The following is a 12800-nucleotide window of genomic DNA, read 5'->3' as shown; positions in this document are numbered from 1 at the left end:
GCAGAACAAGGTAGCCTATATGCCCTATTCAGTGCGTTCAAAGCTCTTCCAGGCTGGTTGAGCGTCACTCTCTGACGACCTTAAAATCAACCTTCGATCTAGCAAATTTTAGGGCGTAATCCAGATGGCCTGAAAATTAGATCTGGAAATGATCCTGCAAACCATACTTTTTTCCTGTATCTTTTTTTTTGCTTCAGCCCTTTGAAACTTTAGTCGCTGTTGCGGTAGTTTCCCTAGACGAAATTTTTTATGGGAGTTTAGGCACAACACTCCAAATTCAAATGTTGCAGTTACATTAGTAATGTTCCCGCATTATGACTGAGGGGATCTGTGTAGGTACAGCTGTGAGAGCGGGGCGGCGTGGTGGCTCTTTTGCAGACAATTGCTAGCCCTCTTCTCTTTCTCTTTGTGGTGTTTGTATATGTTACATGTGTAACGATCGTGTGACGTCACCCCGGCCATATTCTTCGTTGGCCCGCTATGCTCAGTGGCCCGCCGAAGCTCGGTGGGCAACATTGGTTCACCACATCGTATAAACATCGCGAGCACAGCTGCTCGGCATCGGTCATCGTTCACCACCACCAAGCTGTGCGTAGTATCTGGGACGGGGGTTTCTCGCCCCGCCCCCCTTTCGTTCACGGTCCGGGGCGGATCGTGACACTGGCGACGAAGGAAGCCCACGTGTCGACCCAAGCCACCGAGAGCGGCGAAACGCCGCCCCCCGTTCCTGCCGCCATGCCGCTGTACGGGAGGCTTGAGCCGTTCGAGGGTGATGGGTCCGCCTGGCCAGTCTAAGAGGAACAAGTTCACGTGTTTTTCCGGGCGAACGACACACCCGAGGCAAAACAGCGGGACATTTTCCTGGCCAGCTGTGGGACCTGCGTCTTCAGTCTCCTGCTCGACCTTCTCAAGCCGGCCACACCCATGTCAAGACGCTCAGTGAGCTGCTCAACACACTGTGGTCGCATTTCCGCCCGGCAGCGTCAACGTTACTGGAGCGTTTTCGCTTGAACAACCGGAGCCGATGCGAAGGAGAGACCCTCCGACAGTTCGTCGCTGCGTTACGAGGGTTAGCGAGTGCCTGCGCCTTCGGGGGCCAGCTCGACTCGCTGCTCCGGGACCATTTCGTCTGCGGAATAAACAACCCCACCATGCAGACACGACTACTGGAGCTTCCTGATCCCTCGCTGGACGACGTCGTGAATGCAGCGCAGGCGATGGACGCTGCGGCCAAGGACGCCGGCAATATTGCACACGCGACCGGCTCACCGTCGACGGAAGCAACGTTCAACAAGATGACGTCTAAGGGTGGTACGTGCAGGTGCTGCGGTGGTGACCACTTCCCCTCACAGTGCCAGTTCTCCCAAGCACAATGCTTCACGTGAGGAAAAATAGGGCACCTCGCACGGGTTTGCCGAGGGGGAGGACGAACAGCGGACAGAAGCAACAGCCTGGATCAAGCCCAGGTTCCACACAAGCCCGCGGTCAGGGTAGCCGTCGCAAGGGTTCGCGACGGGGACGTGCGGCAGCAGGCCCGGGTCTTCCCGCGGCCAGGCTCCATGTCGTGGCCGAGGACCCGATAAACTTCGACATGTGGTACACAGGCCTTGTTCCATCGTCTGTGCCATCGTATCTGCTGACCGTCGAAGTCTGCGGGCACCCCATTTCCATGGGGCTGGACACAGGGGCCAGCGTGTCGGTCATGGCCGGTTAACTGTTCAAGCGTACTTTCCCCGACGTGTCCGTCGAGGCGTCGGGCGTGATGCTGCGCAGCTACTCTGGACAGCTCTCCCAGGTCCAGGGGCAGGCCCTGGTCAGCGTTCGCTTTGGTGACAGGGAGGCAACCATTCCCCTTTATTTAACCAAGGGGTCATCACCGACACAGCTGGGCCGAAACTGGATTCACGCACTGGGAGTTCGGTTGCCGGAGAACTAGGAGGCCATCCTACGTGTGGTTAAAGACGTCCCAAGCCTCCTGAGTGATTTCAAGTGCCTGTTCCAACCGGGAGTGGGCGCATTTGCCGGCACGACGGCTAGCATTTACGTTCCTGAGGAACCCCGGCCTCATTTTTTCAAGCCTCGCCCACTGCCGTTCGCCCTGAAGGACGGGGTCACCCAGGAGCTGCAACGGTTACAGCGAGAGGGCATCCTGGTGCCCGTCAAGACCTCTGAGTGGGCCACTCCTATAGTTCCAGGCCTCAAGCGAGATGGCAGTGTCAGGATCTGCGGGGATTTCAAGGTAACCATCAACCCCGTCGCTACCGTCGAGAAGTATCCACTGCCCCAGATTGAAAATCTCTGGTCAGCGTTGTGCCGGGGACAGAAGTTCACAAAGCTCGACCTCAGAGACGCTTACCAGCAGCTGGTGCTCCAGGATGCCTCCCGAAAGTATGTCACAATATCGACAACCTTGGGGCTCTTCCAGTACGCGCGCTTACCGTTTGGCATGGCCTCAGCCCCGGCCATCTTTCAGTGGGAGATGGACAACCTCTTCAGGGGCATGAGGCATGTGGCGGTGTACTTGAACGACATCCTCGTTACTGGCACCGACGACGGGGACCACCTGCAGAACCTGCACAACGTGCTGGCACGATTGCAGGACGCCGGTCTCAAGCTCAAGCTGGAAAAGTGCGTTTTTATGGCCCCCAGCCTTGAGTACCTGGGACGCGTCATTTCCCAGGCTGGCCTGTCTCCAGCCCCCCGCAAAGTTGACGCTGTGCTCAAGGCGCCAAATCCCCACAACAAGAAGGAGCTTCAGAGCTACCTCGGCCTCATCAACTTCTACAGGAGTTTCCTACCGAACCTGTCGGCGCATCTACAGCCCCTCCATCTTCTACTTCGAGATGGTCAGCAGTGGACCTGGAAGCAGGAGCAGGAAGTGGCATTCCAGCGCAGCAAGTAGCTAATCACCAAGGCTCCAGTGCGGGTGCACTTCGATCTGGACAAGCCTGTCGTCCTACTTTAGAGTAGATGCGTCGCCATACGGCGTGGGAGCCGTCCTGGATGGCCAGGAACGCCCTGTGTCGTTTGCTTCCCGTCGGCTTCTTGCTGCAGAGCAACGTTACAGCCAGCTGGATAAGGAAGACCTGGCCCTCATGTTCGGGGTCGAGCGCTTTCACCTGCACTTGTGGGGCAGAAAATTTGAGGCGATCACGGACCACAAGCCGCTGCTGAGTCTGCTGGGACCGGACAAGGCAGTTCCCGTGCAGGCATCGCCTTGAGTTGTTCGCTGGGCCTTGAGGCTAGCGACGTACAGCTACCGGCTGGTCTACCGTCCGGGAAAGGACCTAAGACTTGCTGATGCCCTTAGCCGCCTGCCCCTGCCGGAGGTGCCAGCTGCTGCTCCAGAGCCTGCTGAACTGTTCATGCTGGAGCACGCGTCCCCGGAGGTACTCTCCAGATCTGCGGTGTCACTGGCGACCAGCTGTGACCCTGTCCTGTCCCAGGTGGTCAAGGCGGTATCCCGAGGGGAGGAGTTGGTGCAGCAGGCTTACAGCCACAAGGCTTCCGAGCTGAGCCTGCATCAGGGCTGCCTATACTGTGGGGTTCCAGGGTGGTGATCCCACAATGTCTCCGGTCCAGGGTCCTGAAGTTGCGGCACGCGGGTCATCCTGGTGTAGAAAAGACGAAGATAGTGGCCCGGTCCCACGTTTGGCGGCCTGGCCTGGACCAGGACATCACTCCCATGGTGCAGAGCTGCCAGGAGCACCAGCGGGCCTCACGTCATATGGAGATCACCCCCTGGCCGCTCACAGAGAAACCCTGGTCCCGCTTGCATGTGGATTTTGGGGGTCCCTTCAAGGTCCACTACTTCCTGGTAGTGGTGGACGTCTTTTCGAAGTAGGTGGAGGTCCTACCTGTCACCACTCTTTCAGCAAGCGCGACCATTGCGGCGCTGCGACAGGTCTTCGCCGCCCAGGGGTTGCCGGACGTCATCGGGTCCGACAATGGCCCCGCTTTCGCCAGCACAGAGTACCTGGCCTGGCTGACAAAGAATGGAATTCGCCAGATGATGGTTCCGCCGTACCACCCTGCGTCAAACGGTGCAGCCGAGCGGGTGGTACAGACAATGAAGGACAAGCTGAAAAAGAGTAAGGCTTGAGATTCCCGGACGCAGGTTGCCCGCGGGCACTGTTTCAGTACCGGACCACGCCCCACGATGTCACTGGCCATGCCCCCTGTGAGTTCCTGCTGGGTCGGATGGTCAAGACACCCTTGGACGTCCTGCATCCGGACCTCCATGCCACAGCGCTCCTCAAAAAGTTGAAGCAGAAGCTGGCTGCTGACCGAGGGTGCCGTCCCGGGCCTTTGCCAGAGTCGGGAGCTCCGGTCTTCACCAGGAATTTCCGTCCTGGTCCAGTCTGGTCCGCCGGACAGATGCTATCTACTCCCAGCGCCTCATCGCTGCTCGTCCGCATGCCGGACGGGAACCGGCATGCCAACCATGTTCGGCCTCGCCTCGTGACCCAGCCTGCAACCTTGGGCGCCACTTCAGAAGGCCAGCCCGAAGGGGGGCCAACGGCAACACCGGTCGCTGCCAGCGAAGCACCAGAGGCGGCAAGCGTCCCCAGTTGTGCGGCACCCGTTGAGCCACTACCAAGTTCGGCGCCATTTTCAAGGCCGGTCACTGCTGATCCTCCAGACGGAGCTCGACTGGCTCAGGGAGCAACCAGCGTTGCCACACCCGGATCGTCAACATCTGTGCCCAGGCGGAGTACTCGACAGCGGAGGCCGTGGGACCGTTACTCGCCTGGTCAACACTTTTTGTTTGTGTTGTTTGCGTGGACAAACAAACCGCGGGAAAGGATGTGTGACGATCGTGTGACGTCACCCCGGCCATATTCTTCTCTGGCCCGCTAGGCTCAGTGGCCCGCCGAAGCTCGGTGGGCAACATTGGTTCACCGCATAGAATAACCATCCCGAGCACAGCTGCTCGGCATCAGTCATCGTTCACCACCACCACGCTGTGCGTAGTATCTGCGACGGGGGTTCCTCGGCCCCCCCCTTTCGTTCACGGTCCGGGGCAGATCGTGACAACATCATTACAATAAGAAAAGGAATAATAATAGTAGTATAATAATAATATAATAATAATAATAATAATAATAATAATAATAATCAATCAACCAACCATTTATTTATTTATCGTGCCCAGGAACAATCCCAGCAACAACTATGAGGTCTAACTGCAAGCACACTCCTACATAGAACACAATGAAACAAGAATACAGCAGGGGAATATCAGTAAACAAAAAAAAAAGATTAGCGTACCTACCACTGGAGGCGCAATGATAAAAAGACAGCAGAGCTGATGGGCTACTAGCTAGTCCTGTCTTTTGGGCTAGGCTAAGCACTACCAAGTCAACTCAAGCATTTTCCGGAATTTATTGATTATTGTATCGATTATCGATTAGCTATTAATTGGCTTAGGATTGGCTATCGCAAGGTATCGGACACGTATTTGGGCTAGGCTAAGCATACAAGTCATCCCCAGGATATCCCAGACTGTAGTGAATATTTGTCGATTATGGATTAGCTATTGATTGGCTATTGATTGGCTATGACAAGATGTTGGGCACGTATTTGGGCCATGCTAAGCACTACCACGTCATCCCAAGCATTTTCTGAATTTATTGATTATTAATCGATTATCGATCAGCTATTGAATGGTCATCGATTGGCTATCGCAAGGTAATAGCCACGTATTCGGGCTAGGTTAAGCGTTAAACCACCAACATAGACAGGCTAAACCGCCCAACCTAGACGCAGTAAGGGCAAAAGCAGACCAATTCGGGCTAGGGATCTCAAACAAATATGCAGCTTTAGAACAGAAAGATGAAGAAAACATAGAGGTAATGAATCAAGCCGTAACTAGGCTGATCTCAGAAGCAGCAATTGAATTGGGAGGTAAGTCACCAAAGCAACCAGTAGGTAAGCTCTGCCATGTAACAAAGGACCTAATGAAGAAACGGCAAAACGTGAAAGTTTCAAACTCGAGCGATCAGATAGAATTCGTTGAACCGTACAAACTGATCAACAAGAAGAAAGTAAGTGATATTCGAAATTATAACGTGGGAATTATAACACCGTAAAATATGGACGCAGCGTGAAATCAGCGAAATGCAAACTTGGCATGGGACAAGGCAAGATGTATGCACTGAAAGATAAGCAGGGCAATATCATACGCAATTTCGATGACATGTATGTAAAAGCAGCGGAACATTTCTATACTGATTTGTACAGTGTCCCAGAGCAGCCAAGCTACTTTCATTCGAAGTAGGAATGAACAGGATACAGAGGCTCCTTCTGTAGCTAGTGATCAAGTTAGAATAGCCTTGCAAGACATGACCCGCGGAAAAGCTGCTGGAGAAGATGCAATAACAGTCGATTTAATAAAAGACGGCGGAGATACCATGCTTGAAAAGCTTGCGGCCCTTTATACGCAATGCCTCACAACTTCATGTGTACCAGAGAGCTGGAAGAACGCCAACATTATACTAATCCATAAGAAGGGAGACGTTAAAGAACTAAAGAATTATAGACCCATCAGCTTGCTTTCAGTATTGTATAAAATATTCACCAAGATATAATTTCCCATAGAATCAGGGCAACACTTGACTTCAGCCAACCAAGAGAACAGGCTGGCTTCAGGAAGGGATATTCTACAATGGGTCACATTCATGTCATCAATCAGATATTCGAAATATGCGGAGTAGAATAAACCTCTCTATATGGCTTTCATAGATTATGAAAAGGCTTTATATTCAGTGATGTCAGTAGTCATAGAAGCATTGCGTACTCAAGGAGTACAGGATGCATAAGTGAATATCTTGAGACACATTTACAAATATTCCACAGCTACATTGGTTCTCCACAAGAAAAGTAGAAAGTTACATATCAATAAAGGGGTCAGGCAAGGAGACACACTCTCTACAATGCTATTCACTGCATGCTTAGATTAAGTAATCAAGCTCTTAGACTGGGAAGGCTTAGCAGTCAGGATCAACGGCAAAAATCACAGCAACCTGTGGTTTGCAGATGACATTGTCCTATTCAGCAACAATGGGGACGAATTACAACAAATGATTGAGGGCCTTAACCAAGAAAGTGTAAGAGCGCTTGAAGATTAATGTGCAGAAGACAAAGGTAACGTTCAATAGCCTGGCAAGGTATTAAGAATTCAGGATCACCAGTCAGCCTCTAGAATCTGTAAAGGAGTACATTTATCTAGGTCAATTACTCACAAAGGACCCTGATCATGAGAAGGAAACTTACAGAAGAATAAAGTTGGGTTGGAGTGCATACGACAGGCATTGCCAAATCCTGACTGGCAGCTCATTACCACTTTCGTTGAAAAGGAAAGTGTACAATTATTGCATTCTACCGGTGCTAACATATGGGGCAGAAACTTGGAGGTTAACAAAGAAGCTCGAGAACAAAGGACCGCACAAAGAGCGATGGAACGAAACATGGTAGGCCTAATGTTAAGAGACAGGAAGGGAGCGGTGTGGATCAGAGAGGAAACGGGGATAGCCGATATTCTAATTGACATTAAGAGAAAGAAATGGAGCTGGGCAGGCCATGTGATGCATAGGACGGATAACCGGTTGGCCATTACAGTTACAAAATGGATACCCAGATAAGAGAAGTACAGTCGAAGACGGCAGAAAACAAGGTGGCATGATGAAGTTAGGAAATTTGAGGTTGCAAGTTGGAATCAGCTAGCACAAGACAGTGGTAATTGGAGAACGCAGGCAGAGGCCATTATCCTGCAGTTTACATAAATATAGGCTGATGATGATGATTATGAAGCACTACCAAGTCATCTCCAGAATATTGCGGAATTTTCCGTATTAGCTATTGATTCGCTAACGATTGGCTATCGATGACTGACAAAACTTAAGTTGTCCCAACCACGCTTATCTAGACTTCGCTAGGTTCAGCTTCGCTAGTTCACTGGGATAAGTATCATTGCACTTGGACCCTTTCTTCGCTATCGCCAGGATCAGACCACATTGTTGGATTCAGCAGACACATTAAACCCGGCTTAAACAGCTCCGCTGTTAAAAAACAATGAATACAAAATAAGAATTTTGAAAAGAAAAGTGTACATTACAAAGGCGCAAAATGCATACATAAGAAAAAGGAAGCGAAGGGAAGTTCAATATTATGGCAAACTAAGACACAACATAGTAATCAATCATCAATCAATCAATCAATGATGTTTATTTAACGTGCCCTAGAAGAACCCTAAGGTCTGAGTGCTGGCGCACGCATACATTGCAAACCAAAACCCAAAACACTGCAGGGGATCATTGTCATTAAATATATCACAATATCACTAAAATATAAATGAATAAAAAAATTCTGAAAAGAAGAGAGTACCTACAACAAAGCGCAAAGTAAATAGAAAAGCAAAAGGAGGACCAGTGCACTTAACCAATGCATGACAATATAACACAACAAGGCAAAGCTCGGAATAGAATGATGACAAGTTGTGAAAGGTATCAAGATCACGAAAGTACACGTCATAAAGACCCTGCATTCTGTGGACGGTTGAGTGTTAGTGATGACAGGCGGCAACATGGAAAGATCTATGTTCTCTGGTAATTTTGCGCGGAAAACGAAACATGATACAGCTGAGAAGTTCGGGGCACGTGAGGTTACCGTGAAGGAGTTTGAAGAGAAACAGAAGGTCAGCGTGATTACGTCGGTAGCGAAGTAAGGGCAATGACTACAATCCAACAGTGCTATAACAAGGTTCTATATCCAGGTTTGCAAAGAGGTGATTATATATGCTTGGAATTTTTTCTGGACCCGATCTATGATGTCACTGTTGGATCTGGAAGAGCCATTCCAGGCGACCGAAGCATATTCGAGTTCAGGAAAACAGATGGTTGTGTACAACTTGCGGAATGGTGTAGGAGACTCGAATCCCCTCGATAGTCTGCGCACAGAGCCAAGAGAGTGCTATATACCCTGCATTGCAACATGTTTAGCGTGATCATAAAGTGTAAGGTTGCATCAAAAAGTGCACCGAGATCATTGATCTCACAGACCTTACACAACGGTACAGTATCTACAGAATATTAAAAAGAAGTACATGCTGTTTTGCGTGTGAAAATCATGACCTTGGTCTTAGCAGCATTCAAGGTAAGGTTGTTATTCTTGCACAATTTAGAAAAAGAAAAGAGGTCAGACTGCAGGGCGCGTCAGTCATCCATAGTGTGAATTTTCTTTTAGATCTTGATGTCATCAGCATATCGAAAAGTTCCGAATAGCCGAAAGAACGTCAATAATAAAGATTTTAAAAAGGAGTGATTCCTAATACTGAAAATAGAGAGACACCGCTAATTGCCATGTAAAAAGAAGATGTTTGGCCATTGACGTTAACATAACCTGATCTATCAAGGAGACATTCACAACTGAAGAAATTCACAACTGAAGAGTCAACATCAAAATGCGTAAGCTTGATCGGAAGCAGTGAGTGGCTGACTACATCAAAAGCCTTTCTGAGGTCACAATAAATGGTGTCAACTTACCCCCTTTGAAGTACCGGTGCCGAGATCTGTGACATGAAACTTGGGAGATGTGTGATAGCGGAGAGGCCGGTGAGAAATCCATGCTGTGTCGGAATGAGTGAGTTCTTCACAGTAAATGACAATTTGTATGCTGTTAAGAGCTAGCTCAAAAATCTTAGACGTGGCACAGAGAAGAGAAATTGAGCGATAATTTGAGACATCCGATTTACAGCCAGACGTAAATACAGGAAAAACACGAGCAGTTTTGCACATGTAAGGACAAGTAGTCAAATAGTTATGAAATATTGATGCCAATGCTGGAGAAAATATACTGCCGTAAGCTTTTAGAATAGCGGAGTGGATGTCATCAGGACCGCAGGATAGGGAAGGCTTCAAGCGCTTAAGGCATTCGTGGATGAGCTTATCATCAAACAACACAGCACTAGATGTAGGAAGCGTCGTGTGCGGCTGATTGAGATTGACACCAGCGTTGAAACGTGCAGCATTATATAAGGATGAAAAGTGAGCAGCAAAACAATCCGCGACTGCTTGGGCTTGTACTCCTCTAGAGTCGAGCAGGAGAAAACACTCTCCACGTTTATTGGAATGCTTATGGATATACTTTCAAAATTCCGCCGGCTGGTCGGAGGCGCTCTTTTCAAAAATGCAATATATGGGTCTTGATCCCGCTGATAGAGGCGTGTACAGAGAGCCCAAAATAAGCGGAATTCTCTGCACTCATTAGCCACAAGAATTCTTGATTTTCGGTGCGAACGATCTTTATGCTTTAGGGCAATTATGAGTTCAGATGAAAACCAGTGAGGATATATAGAGCGTTTAGGTCTGTACTGGGGAAACAAGCTCTAGGCATAAAACGTGCATTTGACACAGCCAGCCACATTCCCGTACTGCATGGGTTAATTCAGTTGGGCATAGTTGGCCGAACACTGAGATGGATTGCGGAATTCTTAAGAGACAGGAAAACCTATATTGAAACTGCTGATGGCAAAACCACAGAGCATAAAGTGAATCAAGGCGTTCCACAAGGTAGTGTACTCAGTCCATTTTTATTTAACTGTGTAATGGCTGAATTACCCCATATCTTGCCTGCTACCTTGAATTATTCACTGTATGCAGATGACTTGTGCATATGGGCATCTGCCACGAGTACTCAAGCCGTTCAGCAAAAGTTACAAGCTGGCCTAACAGTGATTAATGATTTTTTTTAAAAGTAGAGGTATGATTATTTCACTTGAGAAAACTGCTGTATTTCCTTTTATAAGGAAATGCCTCAAGAGATTCCAGCTCGTGCTAGACTCTCAGAGTTTGCAACTTGTGCGACAACACAAGTTCTTGGGTATTATTATGGACAGACGGCTATCATGGGCTCCCCAAATAAAAGCATTAGAAGAGAAAGTCAACTCCCTAATCAACATTCTTCGTCGATTTGTTGGAGTGAGATGGGGTAGTTCAACCTCTTCTTTATTACGCATTCACTCGGCGATCATTAAACAAAGAATAGCATACCCTGCCCCTGTACTACATGGAATATCCCGTAATCTAGAGGAAACGATTCAAAGATTATTGGCCAGAAGCCTTCGCATATGTCTTGGCGTTCCCCGTGCATCTGCCAGTGCTTCGGTAATTGCTGAACACCTCCAACCAACTTTTGGTGCTCTAAGATTTACGGAAACTTGTCGTCACTTTTTTCGTTTGGCAACACAACACGCTAATCATCCACTATGCCAAAACCTTCAAGGCAGAACCGCTGCACACTGTTGTGTCTGGCGGTCCTTCGGGACAAGGGAGGCCGGCGTCGATTCAGACGCGCCAACCTGGCGCCCCTTTCTCGCAGCCGAGAATTGTCACCTGGGACTGAGGGATTAGCAGTTGGTCTACAGGCTACCTCATGCGTCGCTAAACGGCAGCGTCGCCCCTTTGGTGCGGTTCCGTGAATTACCAGCGCCGCCCGAACCACGACGAGGCCCGGCGCCGACTGCGGCGCGCCAACCTGGCGGCCTTTCGAGACAGCCACCGCCCTCCTTGGTTCCGCGAACTGACCGCTATGGAGAGGCGAATCTTGAAAGGGGCCAGTGTCTGGCAATCCCGGGGAACGACATCAATGTTCGGTTCCCAAAGTGTCAACCGCTGCCTGTGTTTGGGGGCGACCTAGCAAGATTGGAGGCGGAGCCCGGCGGGGAACGACGACACATCACGTGCGGGATATGGCCACCTGATCAAAGACTGTCATTGGGTAAAAGAACTAAAGTGTATTCCCTCGTCGAGTGAAAGAGGGAAACGGAAGGAATAAAACAGGGGACTTGAGTGTTGTGACGACAGCTCGACTATGTAGAGACGCTTGACCACGGAGAGAGGCTCGACCATGTAGAGAACGCTCGGACATGTAAACACTACTGCATGCAAAGAGGTTAGCATGTAGACTGCTCCAATATAATGGAGCCCTTCTTGTAAAATACCATATGTACATTTGTATATAAATCAGTTTTTCTAATCTCCCTGGATATCTCCTCCTCTCGGCACCTGGCACGGCACCATCCATGAAACCTTCGTGGCCGCTCGGACCTTCGGCTTTCGCAACAGTGGTGGCAGGCGGCTTTTACAGCACATGCATGATGAAATACGGCGGTGCAAAAACTTACTACCTGCTTACGAATACTGGCATGCGCAAGCTCATCCCCCATGGCGACTTGCAATTCCAGAAATAGTCACTTCAATTCCTGGAGTAGGCCGTAAATGTGATATGCCCGTAGTTGCGATAAAGCAATTAAATTTATAACGTCTTTACACTAACTACGTAGATCGCATTTACGTATATACCGATGGATCACGCTGGAAACAAAGCTCTACATCAGCGTTTTATATACCTGCATACCAAGAGAAAAAAGCTTATAAGCTTTGCCAATTTCCAACGTCCACGACGGCAGAACTTTACGCAATACTTTCTGCTTTACGTTACATATGTAGCATTCAGGACCTCTTCGCTGGGTAGTTCTGAGTGATTCGCAAGCCTCATTGCTGAGCTTACATGAAATCAGCTTAAGAAAAACAAACAGCACATTGGCATACGAAATACAGAAGACATACACCATAGCGAAAGATCTACAACACGACATAACTTTCCAGTAGATTCCAAGTCACTGTGAAATGATAGGAAATGTAATGGCTGATCACATGGCACGTGCAGCTCATCAAAAGAATGAATTATCACTTGTTCCTCTAGCAACGAGTCATCCGCGTTGTTTATTGAACAAACTATGC

The 12800-nt window shown here is 49.2% G+C and overlaps 1 protein-coding gene across 1 annotated transcript in view; it reads left to right on the top strand.

Moving 5' to 3' along the window:
- The first annotated feature begins 1762 nt into the window (after positions 1–1762).
- The window catches only part of LOC119456791 (uncharacterized), a 176617-nt gene continuing 165579 nt past the window's right edge, over positions 1763–12800 (top strand). Inside the window, exons 1-6 of the mRNA XM_037718608.1 lie at positions 1763–1813; positions 2078–2894; positions 3055–3209; positions 3330–3540; positions 3876–4043; positions 4118–4557. Of these exons, the coding sequence (XP_037574536.1) occupies positions 1763–1813; positions 2078–2894; positions 3055–3209; positions 3330–3540; positions 3876–4043; positions 4118–4557 (1842 nt within the window). The remainder of the gene's footprint in view (positions 1814–2077; positions 2895–3054; positions 3210–3329; positions 3541–3875; positions 4044–4117; positions 4558–12800) is intronic.

Source organism: Dermacentor silvarum, chromosome 6 (genome assembly GCF_013339745.2).
Source record: "Dermacentor silvarum isolate Dsil-2018 chromosome 6, BIME_Dsil_1.4, whole genome shotgun sequence".
Classification (NCBI taxonomy): Eukaryota; Metazoa; Arthropoda; class Arachnida; order Ixodida; family Ixodidae; genus Dermacentor; species Dermacentor silvarum.
Note: the sequence above shows the minus strand (reverse complement) of the source record. Positions and strands in the feature narration are given on the sequence as shown.